This window comes from Ursus americanus, chromosome 29, assembly GCF_024610735.1.
Source record: "Ursus americanus isolate L20-20 chromosome 29, mUrsAme1.1.p, whole genome shotgun sequence".
NCBI classification, from domain to species: Eukaryota; Metazoa; Chordata; class Mammalia; order Carnivora; family Ursidae; genus Ursus; species Ursus americanus.
The window spans coordinates 30,188,656-30,208,357 of NC_142155.1; the positions used below are offsets into that span (position 1 = coordinate 30,188,656).

The window sequence follows — 19,702 nt, forward strand, 5'->3', positions numbered from 1 at the left end:
CAGATGTGATTCTGTGATGAAACAGGCAAAAATGCACACCCTTGATGCAGTGAAACAAAGAATGTTTTCTGAAACAACAAATCCAAAGCCCCACGTGTCAAGAAATTTAAAAGCGGGAACAATGAGGAGTGTCACAAACAGTTCCGGTCTGTTTGTTTAATGCTATTCTAGGTCCCAGTTGTGGGTACTTCCCCATGCTGCTATTTCTTTCCTGCTAATGCCTTTGGTTCTATTTGCCTTTGGCTGTGATTTTTTTTTTTTCTTAAGTAGGCTCAGGGTTTTTGTTTTTTTTAATTAAAAAATAGAGGTTTTAAGTTTTGATTGAGACATCAGCATTATCTTCTGATTTTCATGACTTAGGTGTTATCCCCGGAAATAAACCCATTTTTCTTGAGACCTTTTTTTTGAAAACTTCAGAAGACCCGTTTAGGAAGCTACTATTCTTTGTGTTGAAGAAACCTTTTTCTGAAAGTCAGCAATTTCTTATCTTTCTTTAAATCTTTTTTTCTGATGAATTTAAGTAAAATTGATCAATGTAATGTTTGACCTTGAATTATTGTCACTTGTCTGTAACCTTTAAACAAATCACTTTGCCTCTTTTGGCCTTGGCTTTTTGATAGGGAAAATTGGGATGAAATTTGTATTTGACACTTTCTTGAAAAAAAAATTATCACAGACCTGTTTTTGTTAGGGAATATATGATTTCCAGCACTATACCGCTAAATATCTTTGGATTATTCAAAGCCTTGCATCGTTCACAAGGTCGAAACATACCAGAGGACGTTCTTGATTTTAAAAATTGCTGTAATGTCTTCTTGATTTTAAAAATCATGTCTGTATATTCAAGACCCAAATTCAAGTGCAGTTTTGCCTCTGACTAGTGATGAGGCCTTGGGTGTGTTACATCCTGCTCTATGCTCTACCTCTTTCAGTTTTCAAGTAAAGGGGTTGGAATAGGTCACCTCTACTGTCCCTTCTAAGAATAGATATGAAAGTGATGTTGCAGAGGAAACTTGATCACTGGGAACCTTTGGGAAAAGTCATTCAAACTGAGTGAGCCTTAAGGAGGGCACGTGATGCGATGAGCACTGGGTGTCATACACAACTGATGAATTATTGAACACGACATCGGAAACTAATGATGTGCTCAATGTTGGCTAATTGAATTTAAATTTAAAATACTGAGTGAGATAGGGAGGTCTGATGCTTACATTCACGTAGCAAAGCTAAGGTTGGTATTGTTCTTACATAAATACTCTTTGGTCTCAAATGTGCCTTGATTAAGCGACACGCAGCAGAAATAAATCGTTCTGGAGATTTTCAAGGCAGATTGCACTTCACGTTATTGATCAGCTGAGGCCAAAGCTTGTCCTATTTGGAAATCTCTCCGGGTTCTCCTCTTCACTTGTTCGTGGGAACCTCCCACACAGTGCCCACCTGCCCGATGGGCTCCTTCTTCATAGTAGGTAAAGAACCCAGTGAAAACAAAGAACAAGGATAGGATAATAATCGCAAGGAACAGGATAATAATCAAAGTAAAACAGTGTAGTGATGGTATGAGCAATCAATGAGTGTCATCACTCATCATAACTCTACAAATGTTTTGATGAACGTAAAAAATTGAAAACCGCTAATCCCCAAGAAGAGCCCTGCTAATTCCCAACAGCATAGTTCCATAGATCAGTGTAGCCACTGAGCTGGGAAGCTCTTATGCCTCAAACCGTCCAACCCATGTCTTCCAGTCTGGTGCTTCTCAAACTTAAATGGGATGCTGACCATCCGGGGATCTTGGGGAAATGCAGATTCTGAATCAGTGGGGCTTGGGGCCTTATGGGACTGAGGTACTGCTTATTTAACAAGCCCCTTGGAGCTGCCACTGTTGGTCTGTGGTCTATAGGTTGTATTTTCAGGATGACGTACAACACTTAGAACCCTGCCTGCACTTAGGAAGGTCTGTTAAGTGTTGGCAATAAAGGCGATAACTTTCGTAACCCTTAAAAATTTATTCTGTCACTGTCTCATTCAGTTACAAAGTAGTGGCCCTTAGCAGAGAGAAAGTCTATAATAAGTGCGTGCCTTGCTGCTATGAGCAGCAGGCTGGCATGTTCAGACAGGATCCACCTATCAGCAGGACTGTCACGTCTTCCTAGGGTGCTGGGGACCACGGTTTTGGAATTACTGGTTCGGAGGCTCAGCCAACTGATGATCACATACACAGCATGCCCTGAACAGTCCTGATGTCGCAGTACAATCAGTAGCACTCTCCCTTCAAAGTGTCCTGGCTCCCGCAAGACATGGTATAGCGATTCTCGTTATAGTGGACACCGATGACAAATTACTGGCTTCATCCAGCTTGCATACTGCTCCCCAAACTTTCTGTCACAGGGAGAGAAGGGAATTCTCAAGCAAATCATTCTTCTTGGCTGACAATGGTTTTGGCCCTAAATCAGGCTATGTCCAACAATCCTGAACTTCTGTGTGTAAAACACACACACACACACACACACACACACACACACAAATGTGGGTATTGTGGGAACAAAACATACTTTCATTACTATGATGCTATCTGCAGCTACGTCTAGTCTGAAATGCCAATGTGAAGCTCCCATCCTTTTGACAGGAGAAGCTTCTCTTCAGGTTCCATCCATCTCTCCTAGGAAGACACGAGAATTCTTCACACTGCTGCTGGTCTGTGAGATGTGCATGAGCAAAGTTGACTGAAGACCAAAGATGCGTCCATCTCATTGGGTGAGATGGAACAGAAGGGATAAAACCATATCAACCCAGCTTCTCTCTGCCCTCAGTGGGGTAGCTTAGAGGTTAAGACGAGAATGTCAGCTACCGGACCATCTGGGATGAAGTGGGCATTCTGTCACTGACTGGCTGGCCGCATAAGGGAAATGTGGAGTCTCTTTCAACCCATTTCTTCATCTGCCTCATGAGCTTTATTGTCAGATTGAAATGTATTGTCATAGGGACGGGGCTTAGAGAGCGGGACCGGCTGTTTCATAAGCGTCCAGGTGAAAATGTAATCACGGTGCAAAATTGCAATCCCAAATCCTGCTCGTTGTTAGCTACAGCCGCAGAGCTGGTGCTGTTTTTAGTAGATCCCTTTCAGCCGTGATCGGCGTTGACTGTCCTGTTTCAATCTGGGAAGCCTTCACTCAGGTAGTTTGTCTTCCAAATTTGTAACGGATTGAAACAATCATTTTAGTTTCAAATCTCAAGGAATTTGAACATGAGGGATTTAATTTTATGTAAGGTTTTATCATTAACAAGTATTCTTTTTATGTCATTACATAAAGAACAGAGAGAAGAGAAGCTAAATAAACAGGAAAAAGTGTAATTGAGAGGAGGAAGAAGAACAGTGAAGAGGACCATTAGGAGCATAACAAACTACATTTTCTTTCTAGATTTAAAGATTGAGTCATAAAAAAGTTGCTCATGTCTGCATCTCAAAGGAATGCAAATGCCATTTCAGTTTCATGGGAAAAATAAGTTGAGGATACCATGCCGCCTTTGAAAAGCTTGCTTTGGTCGTATGCCAAATGGTAAAATGAATGGATTAAATTTTAAAGTGCTTGTCTTCAGAAGGGTGCGATATGGACCATATTTAGGATTTAGCCCTTTAATTTAACATTAAACACACTAAAAATGTCCTCATCAATTATTGACCGCCCTATATTAAAACAGAAGCTTCAGTTCAATCTGGGGAAGACAGAACACTACTTGTTTTCAGAAGTACATTTCCTACGTCTTCCAGTTACAACACCGTATGGCATTCAGGAAAGGGATCATTTCCAAAATCGGTCTCTGAGCTGGTGGGACACTTTGTTCCGTGTGCATCCGCCGGCCCATGACCGTAGTGTAGAATTCAAATAAAATATAGTCAGTGGAGCATATCGCCAGGAAAATAAACGCCATAAGAAACACGTAAGAGTTGACCCTCAAAATAATAGCATCTCAAATCTCATTTGTGTCGCATTTTCCTCAATTCTATAAGTATTTAAAACAGTTACGGGTGTGCCACAAGGCCAGGCCTAGAGAAGGAAATAGGGCTGAGGATCAACTATCCTTTTTGTCCTCTTTTTTCTCAGTCCCCCAATATGGCTTGCCTTAGAGGGGACATCAGATTCCTAGGACTATAGAGATGCTTTGATCATGGCTGCTCTCCTGCCTGGAACAAAAAGCTTCTTCAAAAATCCCCCCCCACCACTCATTTCCACACGTCAATATGCCATCCGTCACATACCACTTCTTCCCTGAAGTCTATCTTGACCGTGCGCGCGCGTGTGCACACACATACACACACACACACTTTGATGACTCATTATTCTGAAAGGAGATTCAGAGTGTGTGAAATAACCAAAGGAAGTGGAGGCTAACCCCAAATGGAGGGAGGGTATGTCAGGGGAAGGGGTCAAGAAAGACTTCAGGGAAGAAGTGAGGACAATTTGACGTTCACTTCTCTATTATAGGATGGGGAATCTTCACCCATGCATTTAGTACACATTTATTGATCTTATTGAAGGGTGACTTTGAAGAAAAGAGAAAATTCACCAAAAACATGGGGGAGGAGGGGAGGTCTGTTCTCTCCACATTGCCTTGTTCATTTCATTACCAAGGGAGTCCTTCCCATAGTGCAGGGATCCTGCGTGGTACACAGTTGGCACTCAATAATGCATACCTGTGAAAAGGACACAAGGGTAAAAAATGACACCATTTCTGCCCTTAAAGTTTCTATAGTCTAGTTAGGGAGGAAGCAATTACCCGAACTAGATCACTGTGTTGTTAGGAGCTCAGGGGAAGAACGTCTTAACCTCCACGGGATTCAGGAGGGATTTCTCAGACATGACACCTAAGCAAGAGCTCGAGAGACCATCAGAAGTTACCTGATGGGGTGGAATGTACAGCACGATGACAGTAGTTAACAACAGTGTACTGGTATACTTGAAAGTTGCGAAGGGAGTAGATCTTAAAAAATTCTCCTCTCAAGAAAGGAAGTAGTAACTGGTTGAAGTGATCTATTTTAACTAAACGTATCATGGTGATCATTTCCCAGTCTATACATATATCACATCATTATGTTGAATACCTTGAAGTTGTTCCATGTTGAATGGACCAATTATATCTCAATAAAACTGGACAAAAGGAATATGGGAGTAAAAGTTACCTGAAGGAAAAGGGTGTCACTGGCAGAAGAAGGAGCAAGTGAGAGAAGGCCTGGAGATACAGAATCGCCTGCCTTGGGAAGCTGTGAGTGGGAGTTTGGCTCGTGTACAGGAGATGGCTTAGGGAAGGGGTAGAATATGAGATTAGTGGGGTGAGTGATGGCTGTTTTATAAAGGGCCTTCAGTGCTAAGCCAACCCGTGTTCTAAAAGCCGTGTGAAGGATTTTATACAGGAACTGTATAATCAGATTGTTGTCTTTTAGAAAGACCTCTCTTGCAGCATACTTTCGAAGTTGAGTCCAGAACCAAGTCTAGAGAGACCTAGTGCCATAATAGAGCTGTGGCCAGCTGAGACTTGGTGGAAGGGTGAAGGGTTGGAAGAACACAGGGCTTGTTGAGTGGTAGGATGTGGGAGGGGTGTGGGCAGGATGTGGGAGGGAGGGAGAGGGAAAATATCAGGTGACCCACAGCTTCCAGCCTTGAGCAGCTGGGGAGGTGGAGGCCATTCATGGAGAGAAAGGGGTAGCAGATTTAGACACCCCAGCGGAGAATTTGGCTTTGGAGCTATTAAGTTTAAGGCACCTATTGGATATCTCTAAGGAAATGTTCAGGAGACCGTGGAAGATGGGGAATAGAGTTCTGGAGATGGGCTTGTCTGAAAGATCGTTGAAGTGTGTTAGAGGGACGAACGGAGCCAGACGCGAGGGGCTTAATGAATCTCTTATGTATCTGAGCTTCAAATACTTTTGGCAGTAGCTGGCACCTTTGTCGGGTGCTCACTGTCTCTCTGAGCCCCGGCCCCTGCTGGTGGTACAGGATCTCCAAAGGGACCAACTGACAGCAATTACCCTTCCGATACTTCCTGCGAATTATTTACTTTACCATGCTGTTTTTGTAAAGAAAAACTTCTAAAGCTTAGTGGCCAAGAAAGAAATCATGATGGTTAGTTTGGACTCAATGTCTTAGATAGATAATGACCTCAGCAAAATCATACTCATATAATTAGACTTCATTTTATATGAAATATTACTCTGGGCATTCCTATAATTGCTCTTTACAGTCTCTAAGGATTAGATACAGGTCACAAGTATAGATCTTGATCCGGATAATTCAGCCATCAGAAAGGATGAAAACCCACCATTTGCATCGACATGGATGGAACTGGAGGGGATTATGCTAAGTGAAGTAAGTCAAGCAGAGAAAGACAATTATCATGTGGTTTCACTCATATGTGGAACATAGGCAATAGCACGGAGGACCGTAGGGGAAGGGAGGGAAATCTGAAGGGGGAGAAATCAGAGAGGGAGATGAGCCATGAGAGACTAACTGAGGGTTTCAGGGGGGAGGGGGTGGGGGTATTAAGGAGGGCAGGTGTTGTGAGGAGCACTGGGTGTCATACGTAACTATAATGAATCATTGAAAACTTCATCAAAAACTAATGATGTACTATACAGTGGAAAACTGAACATATTAAAAAAAATTTTAAATATACTAATTCACCTGATGTTCAGGAAAACCCTGTAACATAGAGACTTATTATTCTATTCCCATTTTACAGATATGGAGACTGAGGTGTCAAATACGTCAATCAGTTGCTCAGGTTTGCACAAATCCTGGGTTCAGGATTTGGACTAGGGAGTGTGGCTTTAGAGTCTGTGCTACTAACATGGCCTTATGCTTTATCTAATAGATAAAACAATATTTAAATGAATCTAAAATGCAATTCCTGGTCTTACAAGCTGTAAATGAGGCTGTGCATTTCATCAATTACACATGCACAATTAGAGCTACTGTCTGGTCAGGGCTGGGGGCAGCCATAGGTGCTCTTGCAGATTAATGATCAAAGGAGGGGAGTTGATGGCCCAGAGAAGGAAGAAGCTGTCATTCACCCTCAGGAAATGCCCTGAACTAAGGCAGCCATTGATGCTGTACAATGAAATGGGGCAGCTCTGAAAGGATCATTAGAGCCTTCCTTTGTATTTAAAAGCATGCAGATATGTTCAATTCGTGGCATGTAACAGAGTTCTGTGCTCGTAATTACTCTCTCAGAGGTCTGGGGTAAGCCAGGCAAACTCCCCACCCCTAACACTTGTGGGGGTGCCTGTTCCCACTCTTCCCTAGGTATTCAGAGACCCCCTTGGATACTTACAAGTATCCTGCAGCAGGCAGGGAGCATGTAGGCATCCACAAATGGTATCTTGCTTGGTACAGGATCCATACCCCCCTGGGCACTCTTGGTGGGGGCAGGGTGACCCACCAGAACAAGCCCTGGGTGCAGGTGCTCCAAGGGTCTCACTCGCCCAAAGGGTGGGCATTTACTGCACAGAGTTAGACCCAGCGAAGGTCCTAGGCACGTAGACAGTGCGTCCAGGAGGTTTCTCTCTGAGTCCACTCATCAAGCCCTCATCATCCTTTATTGAACAGTTGCTGGGACAGGTTCCAAGCACCCAGTTTACCCGCTCCTCCTCCAGCCTCCGTCTTGGTTATTTACAAAATGGATTCTGGTGTGTGTGGCAGGGACAGCCTCAGCCTTCTCTATGATCCACGTACTGAAACTCCAGATCCAAGTTTCTTGCCTTTCATTCTGGTGATTCAAAACATTGAGGGAAAGGATCCTCATGAGCTGAGAGTGAGACGAGCGGCACAGCTGTTTCAGCCGTCCTGTACGCTGCAGCTCCAGACTCCTTTGTCATGGCCAGTATACTTGTCATTCTCTTAGGCGTATTTCCTGGAAATTGAGTGACATTTGAGCTTTAAGGTCCTCTTCGCATGAGGCTATACCCAGACCCTAGCAGGGCCCTGACAGTGTGTTTCACAGGGTCATATATTTTTTTTGCAAAATTTATAAAATTATTTCTTATGAATTTTTTGTCCTCATTAAAAAAATATTCCATTTTGGTGCCTCTTTTGTATTGTTTTGCCTAAAACGGGTGTCCCAAGTCATCAAAGCTTTAAGCTCCATAGAGCTGAGGTTGACCCCCGTTCAAGGATCATTCCGGTTTGTGGTCCCTGTGCATTTTCTTGGCTTAGAGGAGTTTTGGGGGGTTTTGTCTTTCCAGTTCTAAATGTGTGGATGGCAGCACAGTGAAATCAGGGAAATGGAGACTTCCTTCATGAGAATTGAGTAAACGCATGCTCTTGCATAGAAACATTATCCAGCCACCGTGGGCTTCAAGGGTCGGAACGAAAGAACAGACCGGAACACAGGCCATGGAACGTGTTCAGCTGAGAGAAGCCAGTGATGAGGTTTTAGGGCAAAGTGGGTCCTTTTGGAGTTTGGAGCTGACTTCTCGGTCTTCGTCTCTCACAAGGACTCCACTGAGAAGGGAGAAAGGCTTTTATACCTTCACCAGCGAATTCTCTTCTCCCAAAGCAGTCATGTGACGTGAGGTCTGTCCACTTCTTTTATCAGTAAAGAAGGGGTGAAAGCCTCCTTTTCATCGTGATTTTCTATTTAGGTAACATCAGGACCACAAAAGAAAGCGTGATTTCATACAAATGTGCCTGGCCTGAGAAATCTTGACAGGTTAAAAATCCAGATGTAAAAATCTACCGCCCCCCGCCCCGCACGCCTGGTACCCCTTTCCCCCAAGCGGTCTGCGTTAGTGCAGATCAATCAATAGCAGTCCTTCTGACAGGAGGCCCTCCTAAGCGGCCTGTAAAATCCAGTGTGATCCCTAAACATGGGATTTGCCCCGGACTTGTCAGTGGAGCCCATCGAGAGGTGATAAACCGACATGAATTGTTTCATTCTTCAGCAGGTTCTGGGAGGTATTACCTGCCAGATGAGCGCCCTGTGATTTTGAGAGAAGCTGAATTTCTTATTAAGATAATTTATACCCAAGGGGACCATAAGTGAGACAATTGAAGCACGTATGAGGCATACAGATCGTTTGGAATGCGGATAGAGGCAGCGTCGGGCTTCCTAGCAGGTGTTTGGATCTTCAAGGATAGCACTGTTCCTTCAGACGGACAAGGAAAGCTGGCCTTCTGAAGATTCTCACTAGACCTCTTGTTCTTCAACCCAAGCCAACTAAATCCTCACTTTCTCTGAGATGTTATGGTACCACAGTTCTCCAAGGATGGTCTACAGACTCCTACAAGTTCCCAAGATCATTCTCCATGAGGTCAAAACCATTTCCATAACAAGACTAAGACACTCTTTTCCTTTTCAGCTGTGTTGACATTTCCATCCATGGTGCAAAAGCAATGGTGGTTAAAATTGCTGCTACTGGGTATGAGTCAATGCAGGGCAGTGAGCTACACCAGTATTACTTTTATTCCTTATAGCCGCACACTCACAGTTCAAAAGAAAAAAAAAAGGAAAAGAAAGAAAGAAAAATACCAATTTTACTTAATGCCGCTGATGAAGCCATAAAATGTATTAATTTTATTAACTCTGTATCTTTGAGCATATACCTTTTTTAATAATCTGCATAGCAAAATGGGAAGAACACATAAAGTACACTCCTGCAGCATCCCGAAATACAATATATGACTTGAGGAAACATTGGAGGCTGTTCTAAGCTGAACTAGAGATTTACTTTTCTTGCGGAACACCAATTTTACTTGAAAGAACAACTAACAGACAAACTGTACTTATGCAGACTTAGTATTTGGCAGACATTGTCCCAAAAATGAATGAATGGGTCTGTTACTCCAAGGAAAATAAGTGGCAGTGTTTGTCGCCAATGATTAGGAAAGAGGGATGCCTGGGTGACTCAGTTGGTTAAGCATCTGCCTTCAGCTCAGGTCATGATCCCAGGGTCCTGGGATCGAGTCCTGCATCAGGCTCCCCGCTCAGAGGGGAAACTGCTTCTCCCTCTGCCTCTGTCTGCCGCCCTCCCTGCTTGTGCTCTCGCTCTCTCTCTCTCTCTCTGACAAATAAATAAATAAAATCTCTAAAAAAAAAAAAAGGAAAAAAGGAAAGAACTTTCAAGCTAAAAGTAGAATTTTGGAAAACCTATATTTACCAACATGAATCTGACAGCCTTCCAATTTCTAAAGACTTTTCAATAATATATGTGGTAATATTAATGAATGTGATTTTTTATGCTGTGTAAAGAAACGTGTCAACATTTGGAAAAGCTGTATAACTCAAGGAACCACTATTTTTCAAATGACCAACGTGTGCCATTTCAGAATCGTGCATGCGTGAAAAAACCCAAAGGTGCAAAATAGATAAATAGATCTTAATATAATCAAATAAAAATGTTACTTGATTGTAGCTTCAGATTTAACATTGTAATATACTTGAAGAAACTTCCACTTGTCGAGTTTTGATGAAGTATCAAGAAAGGCGATTCACAAGGAATTTCACAACTGAGCCACCCAGGCGCCCCTTATTCACAAGGAATTTCAAAGAATATTTGAAAGGCTATTAAGTTACTCCCCCCTTTCCCAACCATATATTTGGGTGAGGGTCGCTTTGAGTCACACCCTTCGGACAGAATAGCATCGTGTAACAGATTGAACATAGAAACAAATGGGAGATTTCAGGTCTCTTCTAGCAAATCAGAAATTAAAGAGATTTGCAGAAATGTAAAAAAATGCCAATCTCACTAAATCACTTTCTTGTTTTGGGAAACAGTTATTTTTCGTAAAAATATTATTTTAACATAGAATGGGCTTATTATTATTACCTTTAAATATATTTATAAATGTATATTTTTTGAAGTTTCTGGTACAGTGAACACTGGTAGATGAAACCCACATTCACAAAAGTTCTTTAGGATTCTTCATAATTTTTAAGTGTGTGGCACAGTACGGAGACCAGAATTTGAGATCACTGCTGTGGAACTTTATTCAAACCAACGGTTACAAAGAGAGCTAACTGTTGAGGACATGAGGAATTTATTGGGTTTGTGGGGTACCAGACTGGAGGAAGCTGGCAGCCAGAGGACCACAAAGTATCACTGTGTGTCTGGGGGGAACCGGAGCATTGAAAGCATAGATTTGCTCTCTAGGCAGGTGAGAGACCCCAACCTGTGGCTGGCTCTGTCCAGGTTGCTGTGCTGCCCCTGCCCCTAACCAATTTCATCTCCTATTCTGTTGCCTCTGCCAATGAAATGTTTATCATGTCATTAATGGAAGAAAATAGAGTTGGCCGGTGAATCCCCAGTTCTTGGCCAGCTGTTGCCCCCTGCCGCTACCAGTTCCCAAAAGACTTGTGCAGACCTCGAGGATAAGCCAAATAAATGTTAGCTGATAATGATGATGATCACTGTAGAATTTGTGAAAACCCTGGTCCCTGAGCTCTGGGCCGCACCCCAGGTTTGGTGAAAGACCTCTTTTGATTATCAGCCTAAGCCCGCAACCAGGGGTATTAAAGAGGTTCCTGTGACTTGCCAACTCTAGCTTGATGCAGTAGCTGTCTGGGGCCCTCTTGGGAGGATCAGTGGAGAAAACAATTGTATTCAGTTACTGACATCTGCCAAAGCCTCCCAAAGAATGCACATAGACCCAAGCCCAAAGCTAGGACTCCTTGATTTTTTTTCCCCTAATCCAGGCTCTTGAGGCCAAACAGCTCTGAATGACTGAGATGTGAGGCATAAAGAAGAAATAAAAAATGCAAACGAGGGATTAGTCAAAGGAAAAGAACACCTCCCCTCCAGGGCTAGTCTCCATGCCCACGCTCAGGCCCTGGGGATGGAATGGGAAAGTGAAACTGGCAGTGGAAAAATATAGAGCTACAGAGACACAAGAATTTTGTCCAAAGAAATATAAATATTTCTGTAAAGAAATAAAAGCTTTTAATCTCTTCATTCCTTCCATTCCTGAAAATTTCCCCAGATTAATTAAACCATCAACCATGGTATGACCAGCTGAGGGTACTACCATTGTGAGGAACGAGAAAACATTGTCTTTACCAGGACTCCTATTCAGGAAAGCACAATACTGTTGGGAAATAATTCCTTAATGAACCCGCTTGGAGTGGTGGTGGAGGCCCCAGGCCCACCAGTTGGCTGATCCCAAGGCTTGAGAGATGAAGGAAAAACTACCCAAGGAATAGATAAGGAAAGACTCTCGTTTTGATCTTGAAAGGGAAAGGGAAATAAGAACACAGGCTGGAAAGGGGAGAAAGAACCCCTCAAGTCTCCATGAATGTCATGAAACTTAAAAAAAAAAAAAAAAAAAACCAGAAAAACACTTGCTCTGAATGTGTCATTTGTGGTTCTGGACTGGATAGATAGGGTATAAAGAGAAAGAACCAGGACTCAAAAATGGGAAGAACTACAGGCATGCCCTGGGGAATCTCAAAAATGGCCCAAGCATTTGGAAGGGTCACGGGCCATGGACTCTGGGGTCTAAGACATGTTCGTCTGGGTGCCCAACAGACAAGGAGGCCTTCTCTAACGTCAGGGTTCTTCTTCCTCTGCAACCCCAGAGGTCAGTGATGTTACAGCCCCCCGGCACGTTGCTGATTCTGCTCGATGTGGTCACACACGAGCCTTGGGTCAGTGTACTGCTCCCCGTCTCTGACTCCTGCCACAGCACCTCTCTCTCTCTCTCTCTCTGTCTCAGTCCAGCAGTGTAAATCCTTGTATAGTGGAAAGCATCTCATATGCAGGGTCACAAGGACTTTGGCCTGGTGGTGGCTCTGCCTCTACCTGCCCATGTGACCATGGTGGGTCCTTGTCTCTTCAGACTTCAGAATCTTGATTTGTAAAACGATAGAGGTGAAGAAGGAAAAGCTTAACTATCCCGAAGGTCCCTTACGAATCAAAATTCGGTGAATCTTGCCGCAGCTTCGTGCATCCTCGTTCCCACCTATACTCACACTTACGATACACCTTTCATTGTAGAAATAAAAGAATCAGGGTTTGTTTGTTTGTTTGTTTAAATAGAAGTTATTTATTTGCTTAGTAGCAATTTCTCCACTGAGAACATATATTAATCTAACATGCACTGGTTTTGTTACTTATAACAAGAATTTTTTTAAAGCTATGAGGGGGGGCGCCTGGGTGGCACAGCGGTTAAGCGTCTGCCTTCGGCTCAGGGCGTGATCCCGGTGTTATGGGATCGAGCCCCACATCAGGCTCCTCTGCTAGGAGCCTGCTTCTTCCTCTCCCACTCCCCCTGCTTGTGTTCCCTCTCTCGCTGGCTGTCTCTATCTCTGTCAAAAAATAAAAATAAAATCTTTAAAAAAAAAATAAAGCTAAGAGGAACCAGACAGATGGTTAATATATATGTATTAATAACATTAATAATATTATACACAGACATCTATATACTCAATACTCTAATTTTCCTTATATGCCTTCCCCCAGCCTTATGGGCATTCTCTTATTTGTGTCTGTGTCTGCCTCTCATAATAGATTGTTAGACCACTGAGAGTCGGAACATAATGATACTCATCTCTGTATCCTCCTTAAGCCCAGAGACCATGCCTTATATAAAGTGAGCATTTAATAGAGATTTGTTTAGTTGAATTGAAATTGTACCGAATCAAAATTTTTTAATGATTGCTTTGTGCTGTGATAGGTTTTAGGTTATGCTGGGGGAATAACAGTCTCCAGATCTCAGGGGTTGAATGCAATAGAGGCTTGTTTGTTGTTTTTTGTTTTCCTCGCCAAGGCAGAGTCAACGACAGGATGTGTGGGAGTAGGGAGAAAGATGTTTCTGCTCCACGCAGCCACTCAGGGGCCCAGGCTGAGGAGAATCCTGCTTCTAAATGGTTTATCATCTGGAATACATGGCATTTTCAGAGAAAGAGAAAAAATTCTTAAGGGCTTTTTCTTGCCTTCTGCACACATTTCATGAACCAGGACTAATCACATGGCATGATCTGTGCAGTGCCACCAAGACTGATAATCGCTAATAATATCTCTCACATACTTTACTCGATAGCGCTAATATTTTGGCAATAATGGACTTCTTTAAGACTCTTATGACAACTATGATCCCTCTCTCCAGAAAAAAAATACATATACGTAGAAACTTACTCAACATTTTGCATAATTTCCAGGATTTTTATGCATTTCAAACCCCACTGGCTCTCCTCTACAGATCTCAGGACCCAGGTTATGAGTCCTTCCACTGAATCCACAAGCGTGTTTAACACCTGGTAACAGACCAACCAATGGAAAAAAAAAAAAAAAGACATTACTAAGAGGAAATCAGAGAGGGAGACAAACCATAAGAGACTCTTAACTCTAGGAAACAAACAGGGTTACTGGAGGGGAGGGGCGTGGAGGATGGGGTAATTGGGTGATGGGCATTAAGGAGGACACGTGATGTCATGAGCACTGGGTGTTATATGCAAGTGAGGAATCACTGACCTCTGCATCTGAAACTAGTAATATACTATAGGTTAATTAATTGATTTTAAATTTAAAAAATACATTACTAGCGTTCTGTTTTATGTCGAGAACAGCCTATTTGTTTACTTAGTTATTTATGTCAGATCAGGCATCGTGCAAGATACATGACCAATGGATTTTCCTCTGTTTGTTTTTATCAGGAAAAATTTGAAGGTCTGTTTCGGACTTACGATGACTGCGTGACGTTCCAGCTGTTCAAGAGTTTCAGACGTGTCCGAATAAACTTCAGCAATCCCAAGTCTGCAGCCCGAGCCAGGATAGAGCTTCATGAAACCCAGTTCAGAGGGAAAAAATTAAAACTCTACTTTGCACAGGTAAGGTAGTTCTTGCTCCATATTATCTTTTGCTTTTTAAAAGTATAAATGGAGCCCTTTCTACTTTCAGGCTGGTTTGTAGTCTAAAATTAGTTCACGGAGAAATAAACCTACACCATGGATTCCCAGGCAGGGACATCACAGAGGTTTAGAAAGCAGGCTCTGAGGGCCGTCAGCCTGGGCTCTCACCTGGGCAAGTTTCCTGGGCCTCAGTTTCCTCACCTGTAAAAGGAGGAGGAGGATACACACCCCAGACTGTTGCTGGGAGGATTAAATGAACTGTCGTGTGTTCAACTGCCTGGCATTTGGTAAATGCACAGTGAACACCAGCTGGGGGTTGTAGTAAGAATGGTCTGTTCACAGCTACTCCTAAACTTCCTAGCAGGGTTATGGTTAAAATTTCAGTTATATCCTAGTTTCAGTGGACTGTATACCTTTCCAATGATTCCTATCCATGAGAAAACATGACAAACATGTGGAAATCAATTCTGTGTTTTATTTCATCCAGAAATAAATACTGGCTATTCCAAAAGGGAATGGGCAATTCTTGGCGATGCTCACAGAGTCCGCAGCAATAGAAAAATCAATGTCCTGGGGCGCCTGGGTGGCTCAGTCGGTTAAGCATCTGCCTTCGGCTCAGGTCATGATCCCGGGGTCCTGGGATCAAGTCCCACATTGGGCTCCCTGCTCTGTGGGGAGCCTGCTTCTCCCTCTGCCTGCTGCTCCCCCTGCTTGTGCTTGCTCTCTCTCTCTTTCTCTGACAAATACATAAAATCTTAAAAAAAAAAAAGAAAATCAATGTCCTAGTATTAGTTCCATCAGTGTCTTCCCTTCATCGTTAGATATCTTGATCCATCTCTTACTGGTCAGTAGCCATTGTTCCCATCTTTGAACTCTACAAAGATGACACAGTGAAGAAACATAGACTTTGCTTCTTTTTAAAGCTGAGGAGTTTTCCATCGTATGTAGATGCCACATTTTTTTACCCATTCGTCAGTCGATGGACATTTATGTCGTTGGCTGTTGTGAATAGTGCTGCAGTGAACACAGGAGTGTTAATATTTCTTCAAGAGCCTGATTTCGGTTCTTTTGGATAAATGCCCAGAAGTGGAATTGCTCAATCAGATGGTGGTTCTTTTATTTTTTGGAAGAGCGTCCATATTGTTTTCTATTGCGGCTGCATCGTTGTGCGTTCCCATCAACAGTGTACAAGGGGTCCGATTTTTCCACATCCTTGCCAACGCTTGTTGTCTTTTATTTATTTATTGGATTTTGATAATACCCATCCTGACAGGTGTGAGGTGATATCTCACCGTGGTTTTGACTTGCATTTCCCTAATGCTTAGTGACCTAAATATTTTTCATATACCTGTTGGCTGTTTATGTATCTTCTTTGGAGAAATGTCTATTTGAGTCCTTAGATCATTTTTTAACTGAGTTATTAGGTTTTATTTTGTTTTTGTTTTGGGGGATTTTTTTTTTTTTTTTTTTTTTGCTTTTGAGTCATAGGAATTCCTTAATTCTTTATCCTATATATGGATAAGGAGATAATCTAAACCTCTATATGGTTTGTAAATATTTTCTCCCATTCGCAGATTGCCTTTTCACTGTGTTGATCATTTCTTTTGCTGTGCAGAAGACTTAGTTAGATGTAATCCTGCTTGTTTATTTTTCTTTGTGTTGCCTGTGCTTTTTGTGTCATATCTATTAAAACATTGCCAAGGTCAATGTCATTAAGATTTCCACTATATTTTCTTCTGGGATTTTTGCTGTGTCAGGTCTTAGTTTTGTGTCTTTAATCCATTTTGAGTTAATTTTTGTATATGGTCTAAGATAAGGTTTCAATTTCATTCCTTTGTATGTGGATATCCAGTTTTCCCAACACCATTTGTTGAAGAGAGTATCCTTTCCTCATTGCGTACTGTTAGCACGCTTGTTGAAGATCAGTTGACCCCATGTGTGTGGGTTCATTTCTGAGCTCTTTATTCTATATGCCCATTGGTCTATGTGTCTGTTAATGCCAGTACCATACTATTTTGCTTACTCTAGCTTTGTAATATATTTTTAAGTCAGAAAGTATGATCTTCTTCTTTCTCAAGATTGATTTGGATATTTGTGGTCTTTTATGGTTCTACATGAATTTTAGAATTGTTTTTTTACTATTTCTGTAAAAAAAAGAAAAAAAGCCATTGGGATTTTGGTAAGGAATGCATTAAATCTGCAGATTGCTTTGGATAGTACGGACATTCTGCAATGGATGAACCTTGAGGACATGATGCTAAGTGAAATATACACCAGTCACAGAAAGACAAGTATTGCATGATTCCACTTATATGAGGGATCAAAGATTGTAACATTCATAAAACCTAAGAGTAGAATGGTAGTTGCCAGGGACTAGGAAGAGGGGGAAATGATGAGTTCCTAATCAACAGGTATACATTTCAGTTAAAGTAGGTGAACGTGCTTTAGAGATCATCTGTACGACACTGTACCTGTAGTCAACAATAATATGCTGTAGACTTAAAAATTTGTTAAGAGGGTAGATCTCTTGGGGCGCCTGGGTGGCTCAGTTGGTTAATAAGCACCTGCCTTCGGCTCAGGTCGTGATCCTGGGGTCCTGGGATCGAGCCCTCTGCTCAGCGGGGACCCTGCTTCTCCCTGCCCCTCCCCCTGCTTGCGCACTCTCTCTCTCTCTCAAATAAATAATTAAATAAAATCTTTTAAAGGAAAAAAAGGGTAGATCTCTTGTTAAATGTTCTTAGTAAAATAAAATAAAATAAAATAAAATAAAATAAAATAAAATATAAATAAAATCTAAAAACTAAGAACATAGACTTTAGCCTTAGACCCATGTTTGAATCCCGTGCTGCTAGTAACTGTGTTGCTTGTAGAAAGCTCAGTTTTTATCTACTGAAACCCCACCTGTTTCCTTAAAAAGTTAAACAGAGTTACCATCTGACGCAGCAGATACCCTCTCCTAGGTGTGTACCTAAAAGACTTGAAAAGAGAGCTCAAACAAATACCTGTACACGTATATCCACGCTGGTACTACTCGCAGGAGCCAAAAGGAAGAAACAATCCAAATGTCCACCAGTGGATGACCAGATAAACCAGTCGTGGTCCATCACTCACTGGAATGTTATTAAACCATACAAAGGGTTGAAGTCCCCGTGGGCGCTACAACCTGGGTGAACCCTGTACACGTTACGCAAAGTAAAAGAAGCTGGACACAAAAAAGGTCACGTATTTTCATTCCGTTTCTGTGAAATGTCCAGAACAGGCAAATCCATAGAGACGGAAAGCAGATTGGTGGTTGCCAGGGTCGGACTAGAGGCAAAAATGGAAGAGTGTTTCATGGGCACAGGGTTTCCTTTGGGGCAACACAAACGCTTTGCATCCAGGCAGAAGTGGTGATTGCACCACACTGGGCATGTACTCCGTGCCACTGATTGTTTAATTTCATGTGATGTGAAGATCACCTCAAAAGAATGAGAGAGAGAGAGGAAGGAAGGAAAGGGAGCAAGGAGTCTGGGGACCAGCAGCCTCAGCCTCCCTTGGGAGCTTGTTCGCAATGCAGATTCCTGGGCCCCACCCCAGCTGTGCTGAATCAGACACTCCAGGGCTGGGGCTCCACGGTCTGTGCTTTTGTAAGCTGTCCAGGTCATCACGATGCACGCTACAAGTCGAGAGCCGCCGTTTTAAGGATGAGACAGGATAACTGAGCATATGGTGGGTGGTAAGTAGTGATTATTATGATAGCCTGGTTCACTGGTTCATTTGTCACAGGCTGAAAATGAGACTCTGCACCTTCGGGTCCCAACACGGCCCATCGGAGGCCCTAATGAATATTGTGTCTTCGTTTCTCCTCTGTTTGAAAGGTTCAGACTCCAGAGACAGACGGTGACAAGCTGCATTTGGCGCCGCCGCAGCCCGCCAAACAATTCCTCATCTCACCCCCGGCATCTCCTCCCGTTGGCTGGCAGCCCATCAGCGATGCCACGCCAGTGCTCAACTACGACCTCCTCTATGCCGTGGCCAAACTAGGACCAGGTAGGCTCTGTGACTCCTTTGGAAAATAAACGTTGTCAGCAACCTAGAAAAGCCTCACGGGATGAACAGCCTTGAAATCGGGGGCTCATGGTAACATGTGCATTTCTAATGGGTTTATTGCTATGTGTGGACGGCGAGAGGGCTGATGGATGAGAAAGAACCAGCCTCCGACTTTGTCCTTGTTTAACAGCAATTTGGGAACCAGGATTAAATGTCTGTCCGTGCTGCTCCTGCACTGCAATGCAGATGCTTTAAGATTAGAAAGAGCTACCTAATTCTTAGGGATTCCTCTCTATACCGCAAGGAATTTTGGTATGTTTTGTATATCCTGGTATACTCTGGTATATTATGGTATATTATGGTTTTCTCAGAATAGGCCAAATACGCTCTACCAGCTGGCACGAGGCTTCTGTGCTGTGCAACCTTCTTTTACTGCTGCCGTAGGAAAGCTCAGGAACCTTCTGAAACAAGACAGTCTTCCTGCCAAGGTGAAGCCTCTTGGTCTGCAAGAAGCTGATCACAATAGCCTTTACCTTAAAAAAAAAAATCTTATGGTCACATTCCTCCAGTGTTGGTGTACGTGGCTCAGATTGTCTCATTTTCAGGGCAGTATAGTATTCCACTGTGCAAATATACCATCACACTTGATTCAGCCAGTTTCCTGTGTTGGACATTAAGACTGTTTCCAGTTTCTCGCCATTCCAATCAAAGCTACAGTTAACATCCTTATACAAATCTCCTGTGCACTGATCCGAAATTTCTTTACATTTGTACCTAGAAGTGATGTCATCCTCACTTTCAGCAGACATTGCCACCTCGCTGGAAAAATACTCCCACGTAT

At 42.7% G+C, this 19,702-nt stretch overlaps 1 protein-coding gene across 4 annotated transcripts in view; it reads left to right on the forward strand.

Annotated features, from left to right (window-relative positions):
- RCAN2 (regulator of calcineurin 2) overlaps positions 1–19,702 on the forward strand; it is a 264,821-nt gene that overhangs the window by 225,415 nt on the left and 19,704 nt on the right. For all 4 annotated transcript variants that reach the window (XM_045801718.2, XM_087857055.1, XM_045801710.2 and 1 more), the window contains 2 exons: positions 14,638–14,811; positions 18,690–18,861. In XM_045801718.2, the coding sequence (XP_045657674.1) occupies positions 14,638–14,811; positions 18,690–18,861 (346 nt within the window). The remainder of the gene's footprint in view (positions 1–14,637; positions 14,812–18,689; positions 18,862–19,702) is intronic.